Here is a 19504-nt window from a genome sequence, read left to right on the forward strand (position 1 = left end):
AACAATACCTTAATTTTAAAAAAGCGCGTGAGGATTTGTGTCATCAGTCATCGCGAACAAGGTTGCAAGATATATAATTTTGTTTCTTTTATTTAATTTTATTCATCTATTTTTGTCTCAGTGACACTTATCCTAGTCTATTCAATTTTCTGTTTGTTAAAATTTAGTTCATTTTAAGTGGACCAGTCTTAATAGTGAAAGCCATATTATTTTCTATTTAGTCACTTTTGAAGCCGAATTTGGTCAGGTTAAAGTCTGGCTATCTGGCAGCCTTGCCTCGCTCACGTCATTTTCGTGTCGCCGTGTCGCGCGGTGGAGGAGCAAAATGGCAGTCTCCATATTTTCAATCATTGAAATGCAAATCAGGTTGTTTTGTGAGAATACGGGAAAAGTACTTATCATAATCCAATGAAATTTGAAATATAAATAGAAGAAATGTGCATATATAACCTTATGAGCGACAAAATCTCTCCTCTTTGTAGTTTTAGAAATATTGTACTCCAAAGAGTAGAAATCTATTTTTAACGGTCTTCTGGTAATCGTACAAGTTTTGTCGCTTGACATAATCTAAAATGACATCTTTTCTGTGTGCCAACTTTCAGTCATATTCATCGATAAACAGCGTCGTAATTAATTTTTTTAAATAGCATGTACGGAATGGCTTCGTCCCATATTTTGTCGCGAATTTGGGCACTTTGTGAGCGAAAAAGAGGCCCAAAGATTTATGCAGAATAGCCATTGCTACATTGTTTATAATATGGTTGCCATGATGCCGGCCGCCATCTTGGATTTTTGTTTACAAATTAGCATTATTTTTTTTTCAATTCTAAAATCTGTTATTTATAACTTTACAACAATCATTTCTTTTTTAATATAAAGATACATCCTTCCTACAAATAGCTGACAACTTAAATTTAGAAATTTATGCACATTTAAAAAGCTATGATTTTTTTCAAAAATATGTTAAAATTGCCCACTTTTTGCATAAAAAAAGTAATTTTTCTAATTGGCCAGCTATTTAGAACAACCTATAAAGAGCATCTGTGCAAAAAATGAACAAAGTGCCTATTTTAATGGCTCAGATTTTAGAACTGAAAAATACAACCAAAAAAAAAGCGTAAAATGCAACTTTAGAGAAAATGTCATTTAGAGTTTTCTAACCTTTGTCAACAAAATAAACCTAAAAATATGACTAGTTCATCCATCTATCATAAATTACTACTACTGCTGCTGCTACAGGATACTGATGCCGACTCACTAACACTAGATTAGATAAAGACATCTAGATTAGAGATCAAATAATTTTAAAATATGCCATTATTAGCCAATTTTTTTTTAATACAGGGTCCACTAAAAGTAGTTTTTTTCATACTTATGGGTTAAATTATGTCTTCTGGTAGCCATAAACATAAAGGCTTATATGTATGCTTGAAGTCTGGCTTTGAAAAATGTGGAATTTGGCTGAAAATCACCAACATTCCACCAAAAGAACCTTTAAGCAAATTACATAAGAACATTATAAAAATGTTAACCATTTTCCCTGATTCTTACTTCTCAAAACCATCAGTGTCACTGTTGATATTAAGCACCATTTCAAGGTAGTTGACTCGACTGTTTGAGTGATGTATTGAGGTCTGAAAGAAACAGAAGAGAAAAAAATTCAATATACGAGGATTCTTTAAGAATCAACAGGAAAATTGACATATATAAGCAACCTGTTTGAATTTTGCTGTAAAAAGGCCTAGATGTATCCTTCCCTTCTGGATATTCCACAAAATTATCATAAGCACACTTATCATGCACATACATTTCAAAAATGCCTATTCACTTTGAGACTTTGTCAAGGGAGAAAGGAGGAGGTGAGAGCTGTAACTCAATTTTTGAATGTTAAAGAGCTAGATTAAATTAACAATGACAACGAAACCATGAGGGCGTTAATTGTTCAAGGATTTATCATTGGCACACTCACACTGTTTAAGAATCAAAAGAATAGTTTATGTGACAGGTGAAAGTCTGATGAATGCTTTTATAATCCATTTACTAACTATATCAAAGACATTATAATTACAAAATTACCTTCAACAAAAGATCCACAAACAATTGTGCTAAATGCATTAGGTTGACCATTGACTTATGCTCTGCTATCTTTGGATTGTAGACATAATGGACTTGCTCATCCATTGAAAAATGGCGATCTTTATCCACCTCTTGATAACGTTGGTAAAGAGCAAAAAAGTTATCCCTGAAATATAACAGTAATATAAATCAATATCCATTGAGGAGCATTTGAGCAGTTAAAAAGCTGACCATTAATAATTATTTAAAACAATGGTATCCACTCGTTGGTGCTTTCAGTTCTGTCCTCAATGAATCTTCCTGAGGAAATGCATCTACAAATGTAATTTATAAGTACAAATTGAAATAAGGTTGCTGCCACATTTTGAAAGAAAAATTTACAAGCAAACATAAAATCTCTATTTTAATTTCCAAAGATACAAATTTCAAAGGAATGAAAAATCTGTATCCATCTAAGATTGAAAGCTTTTCACAATGTATGCACAAATCAGTATTCGTTTGTTTGTTTTTGTTTTTGAGGGTTTTACAGCGCTTGCAACACATTAAGGTCATATCAGCGCCAGTAAAAAGGAAGAAATGGGATAGTAAAAAGTTATAGAATTCAATTAAAGCACCCCAGAAAAGGTAAGACAAAGGGGAATTTGTTCAAATAGGAAACAGATGTAGATTCCAAGAGCACACCGTCAAAGTACTTAGTTTGAGATCACCTAAAAGTCTCATCCAGACACAAGCACAGGTCCCCACTAAGAGGAATACACTCAAATGTTAACGAATCAGATATAACATGTAAATTAAACATAATACAGTACATAACAGAGAGATGATTTACAAGGAAAAAATATCATCTCCCAAAGCAATAACTATACATTCGACTGTTTCCCTCTCAGCCAAGGACTCCGACCCAGGTCAGGACAAAACCAAGCAATCTCACTCCAAGACAAAGACAGAAGGCAATTGGAAAACAGATAAGAGGGGATAGAAGACACAGCAAGTACCTCCCTCCTGCCCACTGTGGGAGGTAGGAACCCCACCCAGAAATCAGTATTCAAAAAGTTTTCAAATGGATGTGTGGTTTCAAGTTGGAGATAAATAAACAAGCCCGTTTACAACATTTATTGAGCCTGAAATAAAATTTCTATCATTATTAGTTTAGCAAAATCTGAAAAAATATGTATATATGTATTTGTTATGTTGAAATAATAACAAGAAGAAGTCCTCAATATGCCCAATGAGACATTTGGTCTCGAGATTTCCCTACTCATAAATTATCTAAGGATGTTAAAAAAAGAATTTATTTTTTTTTTCTTTAAGTTCAGGAATGTAAGGGACATAGCTATCATAACGTTAAAAAGAGGTCACGAGAAAATTGTCTGAGTTTCCATCAGGATCAGAATTCAAATCAAGCTCTCCAATTAAGAGGCAAATCATTTCCCCCTATTTCTTTAGCTCACCCATTCATGGCTGTTTGTTTGTTTGCTTATCAAATTGGAATCATGTTATCATAAAGCATTTCATTTTCTCACCACTTATGCATCACGAGACGTGACTTTTTAAAAAAATTCTCATTTTGAAAAGAATGATCCGAAAGATATTTTATGATTAAATGTCTTCATTGATAGATCTGACCAATGCTCTACCAAAAGTCCCAGGACACCCCCTTGTCAAAACTGCAAGCAAGTTCAAGTGAATAATATGCAAAAAGGGGTTTGCCCATCCTGCATATTTTGTATGTTTTTCTTTCATTCATTACACATGTAGTGGCAAATGACAATTATATATAGATTTGCAGATCAAGTATTTGTATAAAGTGGACATTGAGAGTTTGGGATCGTATTTGTAACTACAAAAAAAATAAAAACTATACCTCTGCCTTTGTGTAAAACAGAAATTTTGAAAATACCGAAATAAGCAAATAAAACATTTACCTTTGGCACTTAAAAGTGTGAATAGTCTTATCATCGGAAATTGAATTTGACCAATTTTGGAAGGAGGTCATCACATTAAAGTCTGATAAATTTTCAACAATTTTATCCTGGGGGAAAAAAAAATTGCATGAATTAAAGTTGTTGCTACAAACATTAATTAATGCTCATAGGTGTAAATGGTATATTTTTTTAAAAAATAGAAACATTCTTAAAATGCCAACATAACATAATTTTGAAAACTTGAGGAAGGCAAACAAATATATATAAATTTGTCACTGAGTGATTTTTGTTTGTTTTATATTTTTGTTGTCATCAAAAAAAAAGTCAGTTTGGCATATTTTTAAAAAATCAAAATGCCAAGATAAACACAAGGCAGTGTGTAAAAATGACCACTTGCCTCCAATTCTCAATTCATGGAGATGGTAATTTGTGTGCATTGTTATGCGCCACTCATTCAAATAGGCTTGATATCACTACACTGAGGCTTAGTTAACAAGCATGTTTAAAATCACAGATAATGCTGTGTTCCTTCTGAGACATAGTATTCAAAAGACCATTTTTTACTATTTTTAAAAAAGCTTAACAAATCAGTGTGAATTTGCAAAACTCACAGTATATTATTTTTTAGAATAAAATTTGAAAGATGAAGCTGCACAGACCTGTCATAAGCAAAAAACAAAAACAAAACAAAAGCATTTATTTATCTAAAAATGTGAAATTTCTAAGCTTATCTAAATTACTTAATGATTTAAAACTTATGTGGTTTAATTCTATATGTAAGTTGCCATATCCATTTTTCAGTGAAACAACAAAGTTTTCTCCCATTTAGTTAATTAAATATTAATCTGGAGTGAAAAAATATCAAATTTCGTCCACCCTTCTTCCTCCAGCCTCAATAGAAATCTATAATATTAATCAAATCTGTATAAGACAGATCTTTCAATACTTTACCTTGTTTCCTTGTGCATTATCACTAGGCATCGCACAAGCTTTAAAAAACTGGTGCAGCTTTGGAGAAAAATTTTTTACTCTTTGATTCATTGCCAGAAGACAAACAGTTGGCTTTGGAAGACAAGAAAACAGCCTGAAAATGGAATATAATTGAAATCAGATTGGATAATATTCTGTTGTACCAAAAGAGTAATTTTACTGTGTATTTATAAACAAAAATGAGAAAGATTATCTCTGTGCTTCATTCTGCAGACCAGAATGAATTGTTAAAGAAGTTTCACACTTTTCCTTTGTTTTGGGGTTTTACAAGTCTCGTGACACTTTTAAATCAATTCAGAACCAGTAAAAAGGAAGATAATGGGAGAATCAAAAGTAATCTATTCATGTCTTAAGTTTGAGATAACCTTAAAGATCTCACTAGAAATATGCACAGTATCTTGCTAGGATTACACTAAAATATTAAAATACATACATATAATGACGCACTTCACAAACAATAAAATATCATCTAATGAAAAATACGCAAAGTCTGTTTCCCTCCCAGCACAAGAAGCAGGTGGGGCAAACCCAAATGGCATCATTCCAGGACATTGACACAGTTATATGGAAAGATAAAACAGACACAGCAAACATCCTCCCCAACCCGCAAGGGAAGTAAAAGAGGCAGCTCCAGGATTTTTTAAAAATGAGCTTTTATATAGCGCAATATCCACTAAATGTGCTCAAAGCGCTTTACAAGGGGTCCCTGACCAACAGCAACATGTAACGTAGAACGAGTCATGACGCCTGTCAGGCGATATTACAATTTTTTTTCCGGACAAAGACAATGCTGTTAACGGCCAGGTACTCATTTTACACCTGAGTACGGTGAGAGAATGTGAGCAAATAGCCTTTTCCAAGGACTCAACTATGCTCCGAGCGAGGCTCTAACTCAGGACCTTCCAATCCGAAAGCGAGTGTCATACCACTAGACCACATAGCCGCATATAGAATTTCCTAAGGTCAGCTCAAAATATTCATTCCCATTCCAGGCATAACTGAGCAATGTTTTATATTGTAATTATAGCCAAAGGTGTATTTAAGAAATCTGAATGAGGCAATGAGGGACAAACAGATACAACAAATGGCTATTCAATTTCTTAATCCTTAAATATACCTCTTAAGTCTTTTCATGACTAGGACAGCAAAATAAATACAATTGTGGATTGATTCAAATATGCTGGTACCTGCAAGAAGTTGAAAGAGAAGAAAGAAAAACAATGTAAATAAAAATGTAATATCCGAGAACTGCATAACAAAACTTAGGACACAATCTGGTAGTTTTTATTGAAACATTTCAGGAAAAAAAAGGCAAGTATTAGCCATATTCTGAATAACAAATTTAGTCTTATTTAACAATTGTTGGCCTGAAATAAGAATAATTTTTAAAAAGCAAAAATTTCAGATACCTTAATTGATTTGTCAAAATCGTCACGCTAATTGATTTATATATTTAAGTTGAGAAACCACTTTTAAAAAGATGTTACTAAAATCCCAATTGAATGGGGATCCCAATGTCTGTAAAGGGATCAGTATCAGACAGACGTGCTTTCAAAGTTTTTTTGTGACCCTCTATCCATCCAGCATGATTATGTAACTGAGTCTGTTAGATCTCGCAAAAAGTATTTTGCAATAGACTCAAGTCCTTTCCAAAAGACAGTAAGAAATTGTTACCGTCTATTTAATGCTACAGAAACTGGGTTAAACATCAGCTTCAAGAGTCCAACAGCTGCAAATGTAGAATGCAAGGAAGCATCGCTACAATAGAAAAAATATTTTAAAAGTATTTTCATTGAAATAGTTACTGAATTTTTAAGACCAAACATTCACAGTAAACGATGTTCCAGACTCAACTTTACACTACCCACATCAGGACTCAAACCACAGACCTACCAGTTCAAAGGCAAGTGTCATATCACAAAATCACAATGCCATACAAATACACAAACAAACAAATACTCAGCAACCCCATGCCAACCCCGACCAATGAACCTGTCATACAGATTTGATTATGATTTCAAATTATCATAAGCGGGAATAAAAAATCATTATTAAAGGTGAGTGAGACAAAACATACCTAATCAGAATCTGAAAATTAAGATTGCATATTAATATTTGATGCAAATTATACACTTGGCATGACAACATAATCTTATCTATATGTCATTTTAAAACATGAATGTTTCTGATTTTCATTTCAGCTGTAAATAAATGAAGAGCAGAAAATTGAAAAACTAAATGAACATTTTTTTAAATTCCCTTTACTCATCATCAGATCTTTTGGGGAAATTTTTGTTTAGAGTAAATCTTGAGAAAAGCTGAGACAACCAGACATAAGCCGCAATGCAGGGCCATATAGTAATAAACAGGGGCTAAAATGACGCGCTGAGTTGTACTCAAACTCAGGTCTTCTAGATGGAGGTACAATGCCTTACCACTCAGCTTGCCTATGAATATAACGTAGTCTATTATACATACCAAGATTTGTCAAACTGCAACAATCTTCTTGGGTGCATGTCAATAATTGAAGAATAAAAAGGAGCTCTTTAGAAACACTGGTCACATGATGCCCTGTAAGGAAAGGAACAGGTAAAAATACATTTGTCTTAATATAATCAAATCAACCATCACACTTTGTTTTCTACAGATGCAACAAGCAGAACATCTGCAGGAAAATTCGAATTTCAAGGAAATTATTTTCAAACCTAAAAGCTTGATTCCAACCTGGAGTGGATGAAACTAATTACAAGCTACAAGAAAAAGAAGAAGAAAAAAACGAACCCCCCCCCCTCCCAAAAGACAGTCATATAGCGCAACACCTACTAAACATACTCAAAGCACTTTACAAGGGCTCCCTCGCCAAAGCAACACTTAACAAAATGAGAAATAATGCCTCTTAGGCAATTGTACATTTTTTTTTCCACAGAGACTATGTTGTTAACACGCCAGGTACTCATTTTACACCTTAGTAATATGGAAGAATATTAGTTTAGAGTGTTTTCCAAGGACTCAGCTATGCACTACTCGAACCCTGGAACTTCCAATCCAAAGGTGATTGTCATACCACAAGACCACATAGAGAAATACTGATCAATGTATCATTGAACAGATCTGGCAGATACTTAGAAACTGACTTCTCCTATAAGAGATAAATGAGATGAAACATAAACATTCTGTTATCTTTAAGTAAACTTGAAAAATTCCAATACATGCCCCCTCTCTGTTTTTTTTTTAACAAAAAAATAATCTTACCTTCCAAATAGTAGCTATAAGTACGAGCATAAGCTCTTAAAAGTGTTTTGCGGGTAACTTGTCTTACATCAGCAACAACAGTCATGCTGGTAGGGCTTGGAGATTTTGAGGGCAATTTAGCTGCAGCAGGCATTTTCTTTTGCTCATCATTTGAAACTTCAATCTTAATCCTGGAAATATAAAATAATGCTTGTTTAGATTCAAGGCTGCCATCTTTCAAGATTATCAACAATTTATGATGCTCTGATTAAAAAGAAAACACACATACACACTATATTTAGAGAGTGGATAGCTCAGCAAAAGTGGCACGTATTCATTTAGTAAAACGAAAACACTGATATTCAGTTTTCTAGTAATATTCCCGGTACAATAGGTTTTTTAGGGGGAACCATTCAATTCAAATTACTGAAAGATTAGTAATCATCAGGTCAACCATTTGCAATATTTAAGGGGGCCATCTTGACATGAAAATAAAAAGTGATTACGTAAAATGGATCACTACATTAAATAGTGATGTAACAAGAAATAAGGGCGGGGTGTACAATGACTTACCCAGATCCATCCACTGGCAATTCCTCTGAACGCCCAGATTCGCCAATCTTTCTTTTGGCTTCATCACTTTCTGTCTGTTTTTCCTCACTCAGTTCAAGGTCTCCTATTTCATCCTTTGACTTGGATACTGTCGGGGATTGAACAAAATCCTCCAAAGAAAATACAGCTCTTTTACCACGACCATTTCCCATTTTGGCTCCACCATTCCTATTCCCTTTCATATTTCTTTTATCATCTTTAATCGAATGGTCATTTGTGGAACTCTTTTTCCAATCAAAGTCGGATATCAAAGAAATTTGTCTTTTGAAAAGAGAACCACCTTTCACGGGAGCTTTTGCTTCCTTTACTCCACTACTAGTGGAGTGTTTATTATTCTGTGAAAAATCTAATTTCTTAATAGGAGAAGGATTCACTTTCTTTGGTGGAGATGTGCCACTCACAGCAATCTTTTCCACAAAACGATTTTCAAATGCAGTATTACTATTTGAAGACCAGGTTTCAGAGTCATTCCTTTTCTTTGGTGTTACACAGCTGCTATCCACAGACATAAGTTGAACGCGCTGTACTTTTCCCACATTTTTCTTTTTATCGTTCACTGGGTCTCCTCGTTGATTACTTCTAGAACTGTTTGGATGACCTCTAGAACTCTCTGTTTTCTTAAGGATTTCCACTGGCTTTGGTTCTTCGGAGGTAAGAGCAGGGTAGCCTTGATTCAAATGACTCCTTGGTGAGCCAATTCTCATTATTGGAGATAAACGAGGAGATGATGCTTTAACTATATTGTTCCACGATGGACTAGCTGGCCTATTTTCAACACTGGTTTCATGTGGTATGGTGATCCCTGACTGTTGGGGTTTAGGTTTCAGTGAAGATAATACTGGATTCCTTAAATTTCCATCAAAATCAAATCCTTGCTGTGCTTGACATTCCTGCCCATCAGTACCCTTTGAATTATTAGCATTTATGTCTAACTTAGGAGAGGAGTTTAGAGCACTCTCACTTTCTGCATCTCCACGATGGACCTGAAGCTTTTTTGATCTCCTGCGACTTTTGGAACCTGATTTTGATTGTGACTTTGAATCGGATTTATTGAATGACTGGTCGCCGCAAAGCGGAGACTCTGGGTTATGAGGTAAAGGACTTTCTTGTATTGAACTGTTCCTACTTTTATTGCGGGGGGTGGAGGTGACTGGACTCTTTCCAACTTTCATCACAGATGGTGACTGAACTTTATTACCATGACTGCCAGATGACAGATTTGCCAGCCCCAAAAGAGATACATCATTAGATTTCCCAATCCCTGATCTGAAATAAATTTTAAAAACATGTGAAGGAAAAAGTTTGAACGAGGAGGGATATCACAATAAAAAATTTCCACGTTGTAATCCACAAATCAATGATCATAGGCACTTTACATTATATATTTCATAAAAAGATAATTATTGTTATTAACAAACCTGCCACAAGCAGCTAAAGAAAAATCTGTATATTTTTGAGATGAAAAAATGTCTAAATTTGAAGAAAAAATGTGTATCGACCTAAAATGCATGATGTGGTGTAGCTCAAAATATTCAAATTAAACATACATCCATCTCTGATTAAATAACCATATTTTCACCAATGTCCAAGCTGAATCTTGGAAAAGAAAAAAAAGAAAGCCCAAAGTTGCCAAATGCTTCAGTTTTAAAAAAGGTGTATAAACTAATTCTTTACAAGTTGTAGATCTGATAATATGTAAACCATCAAATCTCACGACAGACCCGCCAACTTTTCAAAATGAAAAAGTGGGAAAATCTTCTGAGGTCAAAGAGTAACATAAAAATAAGAGCCAAACCGTAATGCATAAGTTTCAACATAAAATAGAAAAACTGTTTTTAAAACAAACAAAAAAGCAACCAAAAAAAAATCCAGTGTGAAATGGTGAGGCCAACAACGACAAACACAAATTTTGTAAGATACCAGAAAATGATGGAGAGCCCAGAAAAATTCAATTATTAAAAACCGGAAGGTGGGAACGTGTGAGTGAATTCTGCAGTTTCCAGGGTAATCCGGGGAAGGTTGGTAGGTCTATCAAGGGCATGAAAAATATATATCAAAAATAGTAGACATTTTCCTGTAAGCCAATTGTCAAGTTTCATCTTTCTAATTCCTCAGATTAGAACTCACGTGGAAAGGGCATTCGGCTAGACAGGAACTCTTTTGAAAACTACTCTAATCTTTTTTTTTAACCTCAGTTATAAGAGGCGTCCAAAATCTGTTGTCATTAGGTTAGTTTACTATCTTTTCAAAATAGTATTTCTCTGTTTATTTGGGTTTGTGAAATTATTTCTATAATTTTTTGTCTATCTGTTCATAAATCTTTTATCATAAAACCACAGTTACTTAATAACCTTTATTTAAACATATAATAGGAATAAAATCAAATCACAGAATTTGCAACTTCCTCACCTCTCACTAAGACTTGATTCACTCAGACTGGGAAAATCAGAGTCCGTCTTTGATAGATGATGCCTGTCTTTGCCAGGAGTCCAACTCCTAAAAAGAACGCCAGCAACTTCCAGTTCATCACCTCCTGTGATGTCACAAGGATCATAGGATCTCATAGATGGGGATTTAGAGTCCCACCTTGGACTTGAGTGATAGCCAGCATGAGAAGTAAATGGCTTACGAGCAATATTAGACTCATCTAGAACCAATGAGAAAAAAAGTTGTTTTAAAAAAAAATACATTGCAGGGCAGATACAATGCACTCTGGATACATCTACGTTGCTAAAGTCGATTTTAACCCAAGACAATTTTTCTTTTTTGGTCAATCCCCCTTCTTCCTACATTCGTAAAAAAAAACATTCCACATAAATCCATGTCGCTTAAGTCGATGTTCTTATCACTCATATGACCACAATAAATCACAAATAAACCCATTGGTTAAAAAAGCTACCAGTAAAAATTTTCATTGGTTAAGAATATCTGCGATTGATTGGCGCACACTGATGTGACATAGATGTTTTGCCTGACATCAGTGCTCAATTTACATAAGCAGTATCAAATAGCTTTTTATCCATCTCACATATTACACAGTCGCAACTTCAAATCGAGATTTATTTTTTTTCCTCTAATCCCAGGCCACCCTATATAATGACCCTCTTAATTAGTATCAATTTTATTAATAATTCAAGACAAGCCTAGAACTACAATGGCAAACAGAAGATCGACAACCCTATCGCTGAAAAGAAAGATAAAACTGATCAATGCAGTTGAAAAGTCTGGCATGCAACTTGACGATTTACAAGAAGCAGTGACCACTACTTCTCTGATCAATTCGATGCGACCAAGCAACATCAGCGGAAAGTGTGACATGAAGGGCCATACTTATTCTAGATTGGCTTGCTTTTTTCACACGCATTTTTGCTCATATGCTTACACTCCGGTTAAGTTGATTTTCAGTCAAGTTGATTTTTATCCTGTTCTCCAGGGCATCATCTTATCTGGAGTCTACAGTATGTCGACGTTTATATAAACATCACATTTATATCGACAAGACATCAAAGTCCCCTTTTCAACAGCTCAGTACCATCCTGCTACTTGACAAAGTGACTGAGGACTACATTGTCGTTGATCAGAACCTTGAGACTAGCTGTGAAATATCGATTGATACAATTGTTGCCAATGTGGGGAATTACCTGATGCAGAGTCAAATCAGGATAACGTACCATTGAAACCAGTTTCCATCCAAGCCATTATAGCAGCCCTTTTAATTTTATGGACCACTAAATCATCCACATTGACTTCCCTTGTTATCTTGCATATTCATTTTTTGGAAGGACTGCCCTATTGACACGATGCCTATATCGTCATTTTACAGTGATCTGGATCGTGTTGATACATCAACTCTGAACTGTACATTAATTTTCAGAGAATCTCATTACAAAATCTCAGTTAATTAACATCAATTAACTTTTTCTTTTTTGAGATTTACTGATATTAAAGGTGAAATAAATTTAAATGCCCATTACCATATAAATTACCACCTGAATTAATATGATGCAAATTAAATCATAAAACAATGGTGGACTCTACATGACCACACATATACCGAAAATGTCTCAGTCTCAGGAATGAACTTTTTCATTTAAAAATAATCAACTGTTAACAATCCGAACAAATCATAATTTATGAGCAATTCTAAATAAGGGTGTAAGCATTTTCAACTTTCCTATTGCTTGCTTTAGACCTTGTAATAACACAATGCACATTGACTGTAAATAACAGATTTCCTATTGCTCGTTTTATATATGATATAGTATAGGTAAAATTTGGAGGATTCAATTTTATATTAATAAATCAGAATCATTTACAACTTGCCCTAATCATGAGAAACTACACAGTGGCTTTGTAATTCCTGATTTGATCCAAGTCATAAATCCTTGCAAGTTAGTAAGTACGAGTATTTTCAATCCCTTGTAATGTTAAAAAGAACAATTTCAAGTTCACATATGTTGGGAAAACACAAAAACACATTGTTGTAGGACGTGTTTAATCTAAAGGGGAAATTGATGTGGTGATCAAATATGCTCTCCTTAAAAATAACATACCTTTCAGAGGTGCTTTTTTCTTGGGCTCATTTTTGACTGGAATTATTCTTTGACTACAAAGATCTGAGAGTACAACCACTTCTGGCTTGGAGAACAAATGCTGTGTCATTGCCCTCAACTTATTACAAAAGTTGGGCACAGCAATGCCAAATTCTGGAATTTGTGTAATGTTCTCGTCATCGGATGCATTTGGTGAAGGTAACTGTAAAAAATTGAGAGACAAAGGATATACAGAATTTCCATGTGAATGTGATGTAATAATATATCTTAACAACAAAAACCTCAATACAAAAGTTAAAATGTAATTATATTAAATCAAAATTGTTATAGTATTAAACAATGTGGTTTCAAATTTGAACAAATCATGCTCAAACCTGTCACATGCAACAAACATAAATTGAATTTTCATTGGAAAAAAAACAACAAAATTAAATAAAATTTGAAGAACAATACATTGGTATTAATCATCTAAGACTAAATCTGGGGTTTCCATCCTTTTAAAAAAGGCTATGTGGTAGGACACTCGCTTTCGGATAGGAAGGTCCTGGGTTCGGGCCTCGCTCTGCACAGTTGAGTTCTTGGAGAAGACTTTACTCACATTCTCTCACTGTACTCGGGTGTAAAATGAGTACATGGCTGTTAACAGTGTTGCCTCTGTCTGAAAAAATTGTAATATCGCCTAACAGGCATTATGTCCCGTCCTACATGTTAAATGTTGCTGTTGGCAAGAGATCCTTGGTTAAGTGCTTTGAACACGTTTAGTGGATATTGCGCAATATACTCAATTTTAAAAAGTTAAGTATCATTTTTAATTGATTTTAAACAGATGTAGTGCAATCCTAACTTGTTAGTGAAATAAAATAATTTCCTAAAAATCTGTTATGGATTTTTAAAATTGAAGTAAGAGGTGGAAAAATCCACATTTGCATCCGACTGATATTCCAATTGAGAATATCACAATTCCAGTTATATGCCAGGTTTTTAAGATCAATTCTTGACATTTAAAATAGGTATCGCAATGCATTTTAGACAGTCACAAAGGCAGAATAAATCAATATAATAATACCACTGATACCTACATTAACATTCTGATTTTAAACAGTTAATATTTTTTACCAATTACAGGCATGCCTACCATCAACTTCAAATTTTAAGGATAAAACCTCAAATTTCAGGAACAATACATAGCGCAATAGTAATGTCTTAAAAGACAGTCAAACGTCTGATATCAAAAGCATAATATGGTTGCAACAGTGCTAGAGGTTATTATAAGTATGTGTAGTTATTAATCCGCTTGCAACAAAAGGGGTATCCTCACTCATTGTGTTAGTAATATAATAACACTTGGATAACTCATCAAGATAACACTGCCACAGGTGAGAATGACTGACCACAAAAAAGGAGGACATTTTTCTCCAACCATTGTGAAAGAGAATAGCTTATCAATTTCCAAACTATACGGTTTGTTGATGGCTGACGATCTGGTGGTGGGGGTGGTTGTAGTAGTGGTGGTAGGGGTGATGGTGAAGGTTGTGGTAGTGGTGGTAGGAATGATGATGTGGTGGTAAATGTAGTAATGGTGGTAGGGAAAATGTTGTAGTAATGGTGGTACGGACGACGATGTGGTAGTAGTAGTTGTATAAGTGGTGGTAGGGAAGATGATGTGGTAGTAATAGTTGTAGTGTGGTGGTAGGGATGACAGACCTGCCAATTTGAAAACTTCAAATTTAGTCATTGCTATGTCAAGTTTTAGTAATTTGACAAGGAAATTAGTCATTTTTGAAATCGTATATAAGAACAAGCACAATTTGACATTGATGATCACTTTCAACATTATATTGTCATGCTTATGCGCTGTAGAAATGCTTTATTATTGTATTATTGTTTTTATTATAATCAGCATCATTATTATTATTGTTGTCATTATTATTAATATTATCATCATTATTATAGTAGTAATAGTAATAATAGTAGTAGTAGTAGTAGTAGTAGTAGTAGTAGTAGTAGTAGTAGTAGTAGTAGTAGTAGTTCTTACTATTATTATTATTATTATTATTGAGAATTGAAATTCGTAATTTTCCATACAATTTCGTATTTTCATATTTGGCCATAAAATGTGTCTAAAATTCGTAAAATTACGAAAAAATTTGTAATATTCGGCAGGTATGGGATGGTGATGTGGTGGTGGTAGTTGTAGTGGTGTTGAGGATGATGATGAGGTGGTAGTAGTATAGTATAATGCTCAATTTTTTTATTATTTCCGGGACAAAAAGTAAACTCCCGCATTTTCCGGTTCGATAGGCACGCCTGCAATTACACAAAGGCGTCAATTAAACAAAACGACAACTCTGACCAAGCAAAATTCAAGTTTAAAGCAATTGGTTTAACCCATACCGGTATGATCAATTGGTGGAAAGACTGCATGTCCTATCAATTTATCTATACTCTCAATTCAAAATTTTAATAACATATATCTTATCTGAAAACGGTAACTCTGAATTCAGATTTCTGATTATTCTTAAAAATATGCACAAACAAAAGTTGCAAAATCAGATTATTCTTATCTGCACATGTATATCTACAATAACAGGTGTCAACCAAACAAGTACTTTATGAAAATCATTAGCACATTCATCCACATACAAAAAGAAAGGTCTTCTATCCACAACTATCTCGGAGTGGAATGGGCTGGATGAACTGGTCATCATGGCGCCACACCTTAACGATTTCAAGGCCCGACTGACATGGGCCTGCGCCGAATGAGGACGCCGCTGAAATACAACCAGACCATTGGTTGCTTCAGCGCCCACCATACAGATACAGAAAGGTCATCAAAAAATATTTAAATTGTAGGAATGAGGGAAGGAAAAGTATGAACATAGTCATTGCTGCTTACTAACCCCTGTAGGCAAATCTGTGTCACTTGGGCAACTGTCATTTAAGGAAGATGCCATTGTGAGTAGTTAGGCAACTTCATCTGGGGACAAAAAAAAAAAAACAAAAAAACATCATTACATTATAATAGCCATCTTAATAATTAATACGACAGTTTTGAAGCATGTGTCAGGTGTAAAGAAAATATGCATCCAAATGTGGAGTCTGCAGTATGGAGTCTCATGTTTTTACAAAGTCAAACATTATTCAGAAATGCCAACTTAAAAATTGGTTCACAGGAATTTCAGACACCATTCAGGGGAATTTCAATGCCGAAAGAGGAATTTCCACAAACAAGAAAAGGGAATTCGGATGGTATTTGGCATCATCTTTATATATCCTATAATTTTAAATACACATAATCAAAAGAAAGCCTGTCATGAATAAGAATGTCGTCAATCAACTGTTGAAATCCTCAAGTGAAGACGAACAATGTATCTCAAGTAATAGCAAATTCCACAACCATGGACCAGAATGCTGAAAGATGCGCTCACCAGTATAGAGTAGTACTACAAATAACAATAACAAGTGATATTCACTATTTGCAGTGCTAATGCGAATAGAGGAAATCCCTATTTGCAGTACTAGTACTACTGCAAATAGAGGTGGCCTTATACGAAACAAAACTTATTTTCTGACCTTTTAAATGATACCCAACACTTGCCATTTATTTCTTAATTGAATCAAAATTTCTGAAACAAAAAGTGGACCATGTTCACTGCAAAATCCAAACTTTCCTGATCACCGCCTGATGCTGGTTTCGAGGCAGCAGTGAGATCACAGATTCTCTCTGTAAAATTAACCAAAATTATCAACAGAAAAATATAAATATCTCTGGAACTGTCAGTCGTAGAGAAACATATAAAGTATCAATCTTTTTTTTCAAGTCCAATCAACCTGACAGGTCATGAATAAGAATGTTGTCAATCAACTGTTGAAATCCTCAAGTGAAGACAAACAATGTATCTCAAGTAATAGCAAATTCCACAACCATGGACCAGAATGCTGAAAGATGCGTTCACCAGTATAGTAGTACTGCAAATAACAATAACGTGTGATTTTCACTATTTTCAGTGCTAATGCGAATAGAGGAAATCCCTATTTGCAGTACTAGTACTACTGCAAATAGAGGTGGCCTTATACGAAATAAAACTTATTTTCTGACCTTTTAAATGATACCCAACACGTGCCATTTATTTTTTAATTGAATCAAAAGTTCTGAAACAAAAAATGGACCATGTTCACTGCAAAATCCAAACTTTCCTGATCACCGCAAGATGCTGGTTTTGAGGCAGCAGTGAGATCACAGATTCTCTCTGTAAAATTAACCTAAATTTTCAACAGAAAAATATAAATATCTCTGGAACTGTTAGTTGTAGAGAAACAAATAAAGTATCAATTTTTTTTTCAAGTACCAGCAACCTGACAGGGTCAAATTTATTAAGATGTTTTAAGTTTGAAAATTTTGACCTATTAAATATAGGGAAATTCCATGAAAATGTCAACCGAAGGGGTGTTTTACAAATTCTTAAGAACATATTAAAATTTGGTACCAATTTGTTGGAAAATCATTCAGGATTATGAATATAAGGATATTTCGTGCATATTTGTGATACAGGATGCTTATTATAGCTTAATGTAAGGGTATCCCCTATTTGAAGAACAAAAAGAATATTTTCTCAATATTATAAATCTTGCAATTTCTACAAAATTATAGCCACCTTTGCTGTTGTTTATTGATATTAAAACAATTATAAGTATCAAGAACTTATATAAACATTGAAATTTACGATTTTAATTAAATGTTGTCCTCATCGGTCGTTTTAATGACCTTGGAAAATTGTATGTCAGTCCGTTACCATTAAAACAGTATTTTTTCATCTACGAAAGATGTGATTGTTGTACAGACTCACTTTTTCAGATTTTCTGTCCTTACATGAATGGCTTTAGCACTGTAAGACAATTTTTCAAGAAATTTATCATTTAAGGTACTTTTGTTGGGTAACGGACTGACATTTTTTAGGGTAACGGACTGACAGTAACAGACTGACTAATTCTATTTTAATTCAAAGACAATATATAAAAGTTGTTTTTTAAGTCTCAAGAGTAATGTCCACTCCAATGTGTTTCAACTGATCAGGCAGCCATTTTATAAACATTTGGATCATAAAATTTCAAACACTGGTCTTCAACATCAAGCCTGCTATTTTGCAATAGGTAAGTTGAATCTTTTAAAGCTTGTGAATCTTTTGATCACTTGAAGATTTTTGCTATGTTTGAATTAAGGGAAAAACCCTGTTTATTGTTCTATAATATCCTTATGACAATGGAGCCAGTAGTAGTCTTCTATTAAAGGGGCAAGAAGCCCTGGGAGAAATAAAAAGAAAATCAAACATTTAAATTAATGTGAAAAACTTTTGAGTCACTTTAAATGTAGTGGTCAGCAAGCTGTTTAGCTGTGTATAATGTCAATATTTTAGTTGTTATGATACAAGTTAAAAATGAGTTTTATTTTCTTAGTTTTATTGTATTATTTTTAAGAAAACAAGATTTGCTTTTTATTCCGATTTGTCTTTCATAGCTTATGATGTAATTTCGCTCAATTTTCTTTATTCACAGGTTCAAGTTTCCTACTCTATCCATGGTTCAAATTATCAAGAAAGACTGAAAGCTGATGGGCATTACGTTGTTTAGGAAAAAGATAGGCAACAAAAGCAGGAGTCTCAAAGAAAACTTGAAAGTGATTGTAAAGGACGCTTAAAAGAAATAACGGGATTTTTTCAAGCAAAATGGAAAAAAAAAGAGAAAAGCCGATCAAGTTACAACTCCAAAAGAAAGTAAACCAAGCACACCTAAATCCACATCTGCCTCACATTTCAGCACAGGAAAGTAAAATACTGAATTCAACTTTGAGGGTCTACAATCCTCCCAAAAACTTTTAAAAAATTAAACTATGCCTGTCCTGCTAAGGGCATCCAATACATCAACCAATGGTTTTTGAAATATTTTAATCATGGAAATGGGCTTTCAAGATGAAATAAATAATTTGATCGAAAATTTCTATTTGGACAAGAAGTACTCTTGGCGAGCACCAAGTGAAAAAGATTTCATAATTGTGAGAGATGAAAAAAGAGAAAGGACGAAAATTTAAAAAAGTTTCGTGTAAAAAACCCTGAAAAAGAG

At 34.0% G+C, this 19504-nt stretch overlaps 1 protein-coding gene across 1 annotated transcript in view; it reads right to left on the reverse strand.

The window, feature by feature from the left end:
* Positions 1–19504, reverse strand: part of LOC144962929 (uncharacterized) — a 40177-nt gene that overhangs the window by 17932 nt on the left and 2741 nt on the right. The window contains exons 2-12 of the mRNA XM_078896338.1: positions 16288–16364; positions 13388–13589; positions 11244–11481; positions 8796–10100; positions 8244–8413; positions 7470–7562; positions 6109–6178; positions 4953–5085; positions 4002–4108; positions 2077–2242; positions 1552–1634 (exon numbers count right to left, since the gene is read on the reverse strand). Of these exons, the coding sequence (XP_078752464.1) occupies positions 1552–1634; positions 2077–2242; positions 4002–4108; positions 4953–5085; positions 6109–6178; positions 7470–7562; positions 8244–8413; positions 8796–10100; positions 11244–11481; positions 13388–13589; positions 16288–16341 (2621 nt within the window). The 5' untranslated portion in view covers positions 16342–16364. The remainder of the gene's footprint in view (positions 1–1551; positions 1635–2076; positions 2243–4001; positions 4109–4952; positions 5086–6108; positions 6179–7469; positions 7563–8243; positions 8414–8795; positions 10101–11243; positions 11482–13387; positions 13590–16287; positions 16365–19504) is intronic.

The sequence above is a fragment of the Berghia stephanieae genome, chromosome 1 (assembly GCF_034508935.2).
Source record: "Berghia stephanieae isolate SIO BIC M18660-M18661 chromosome 1, UCSD_Bste_1.3, whole genome shotgun sequence".
NCBI lineage: Eukaryota > Metazoa > Mollusca > Gastropoda > Nudibranchia > Aeolidiidae > Berghia > Berghia stephanieae.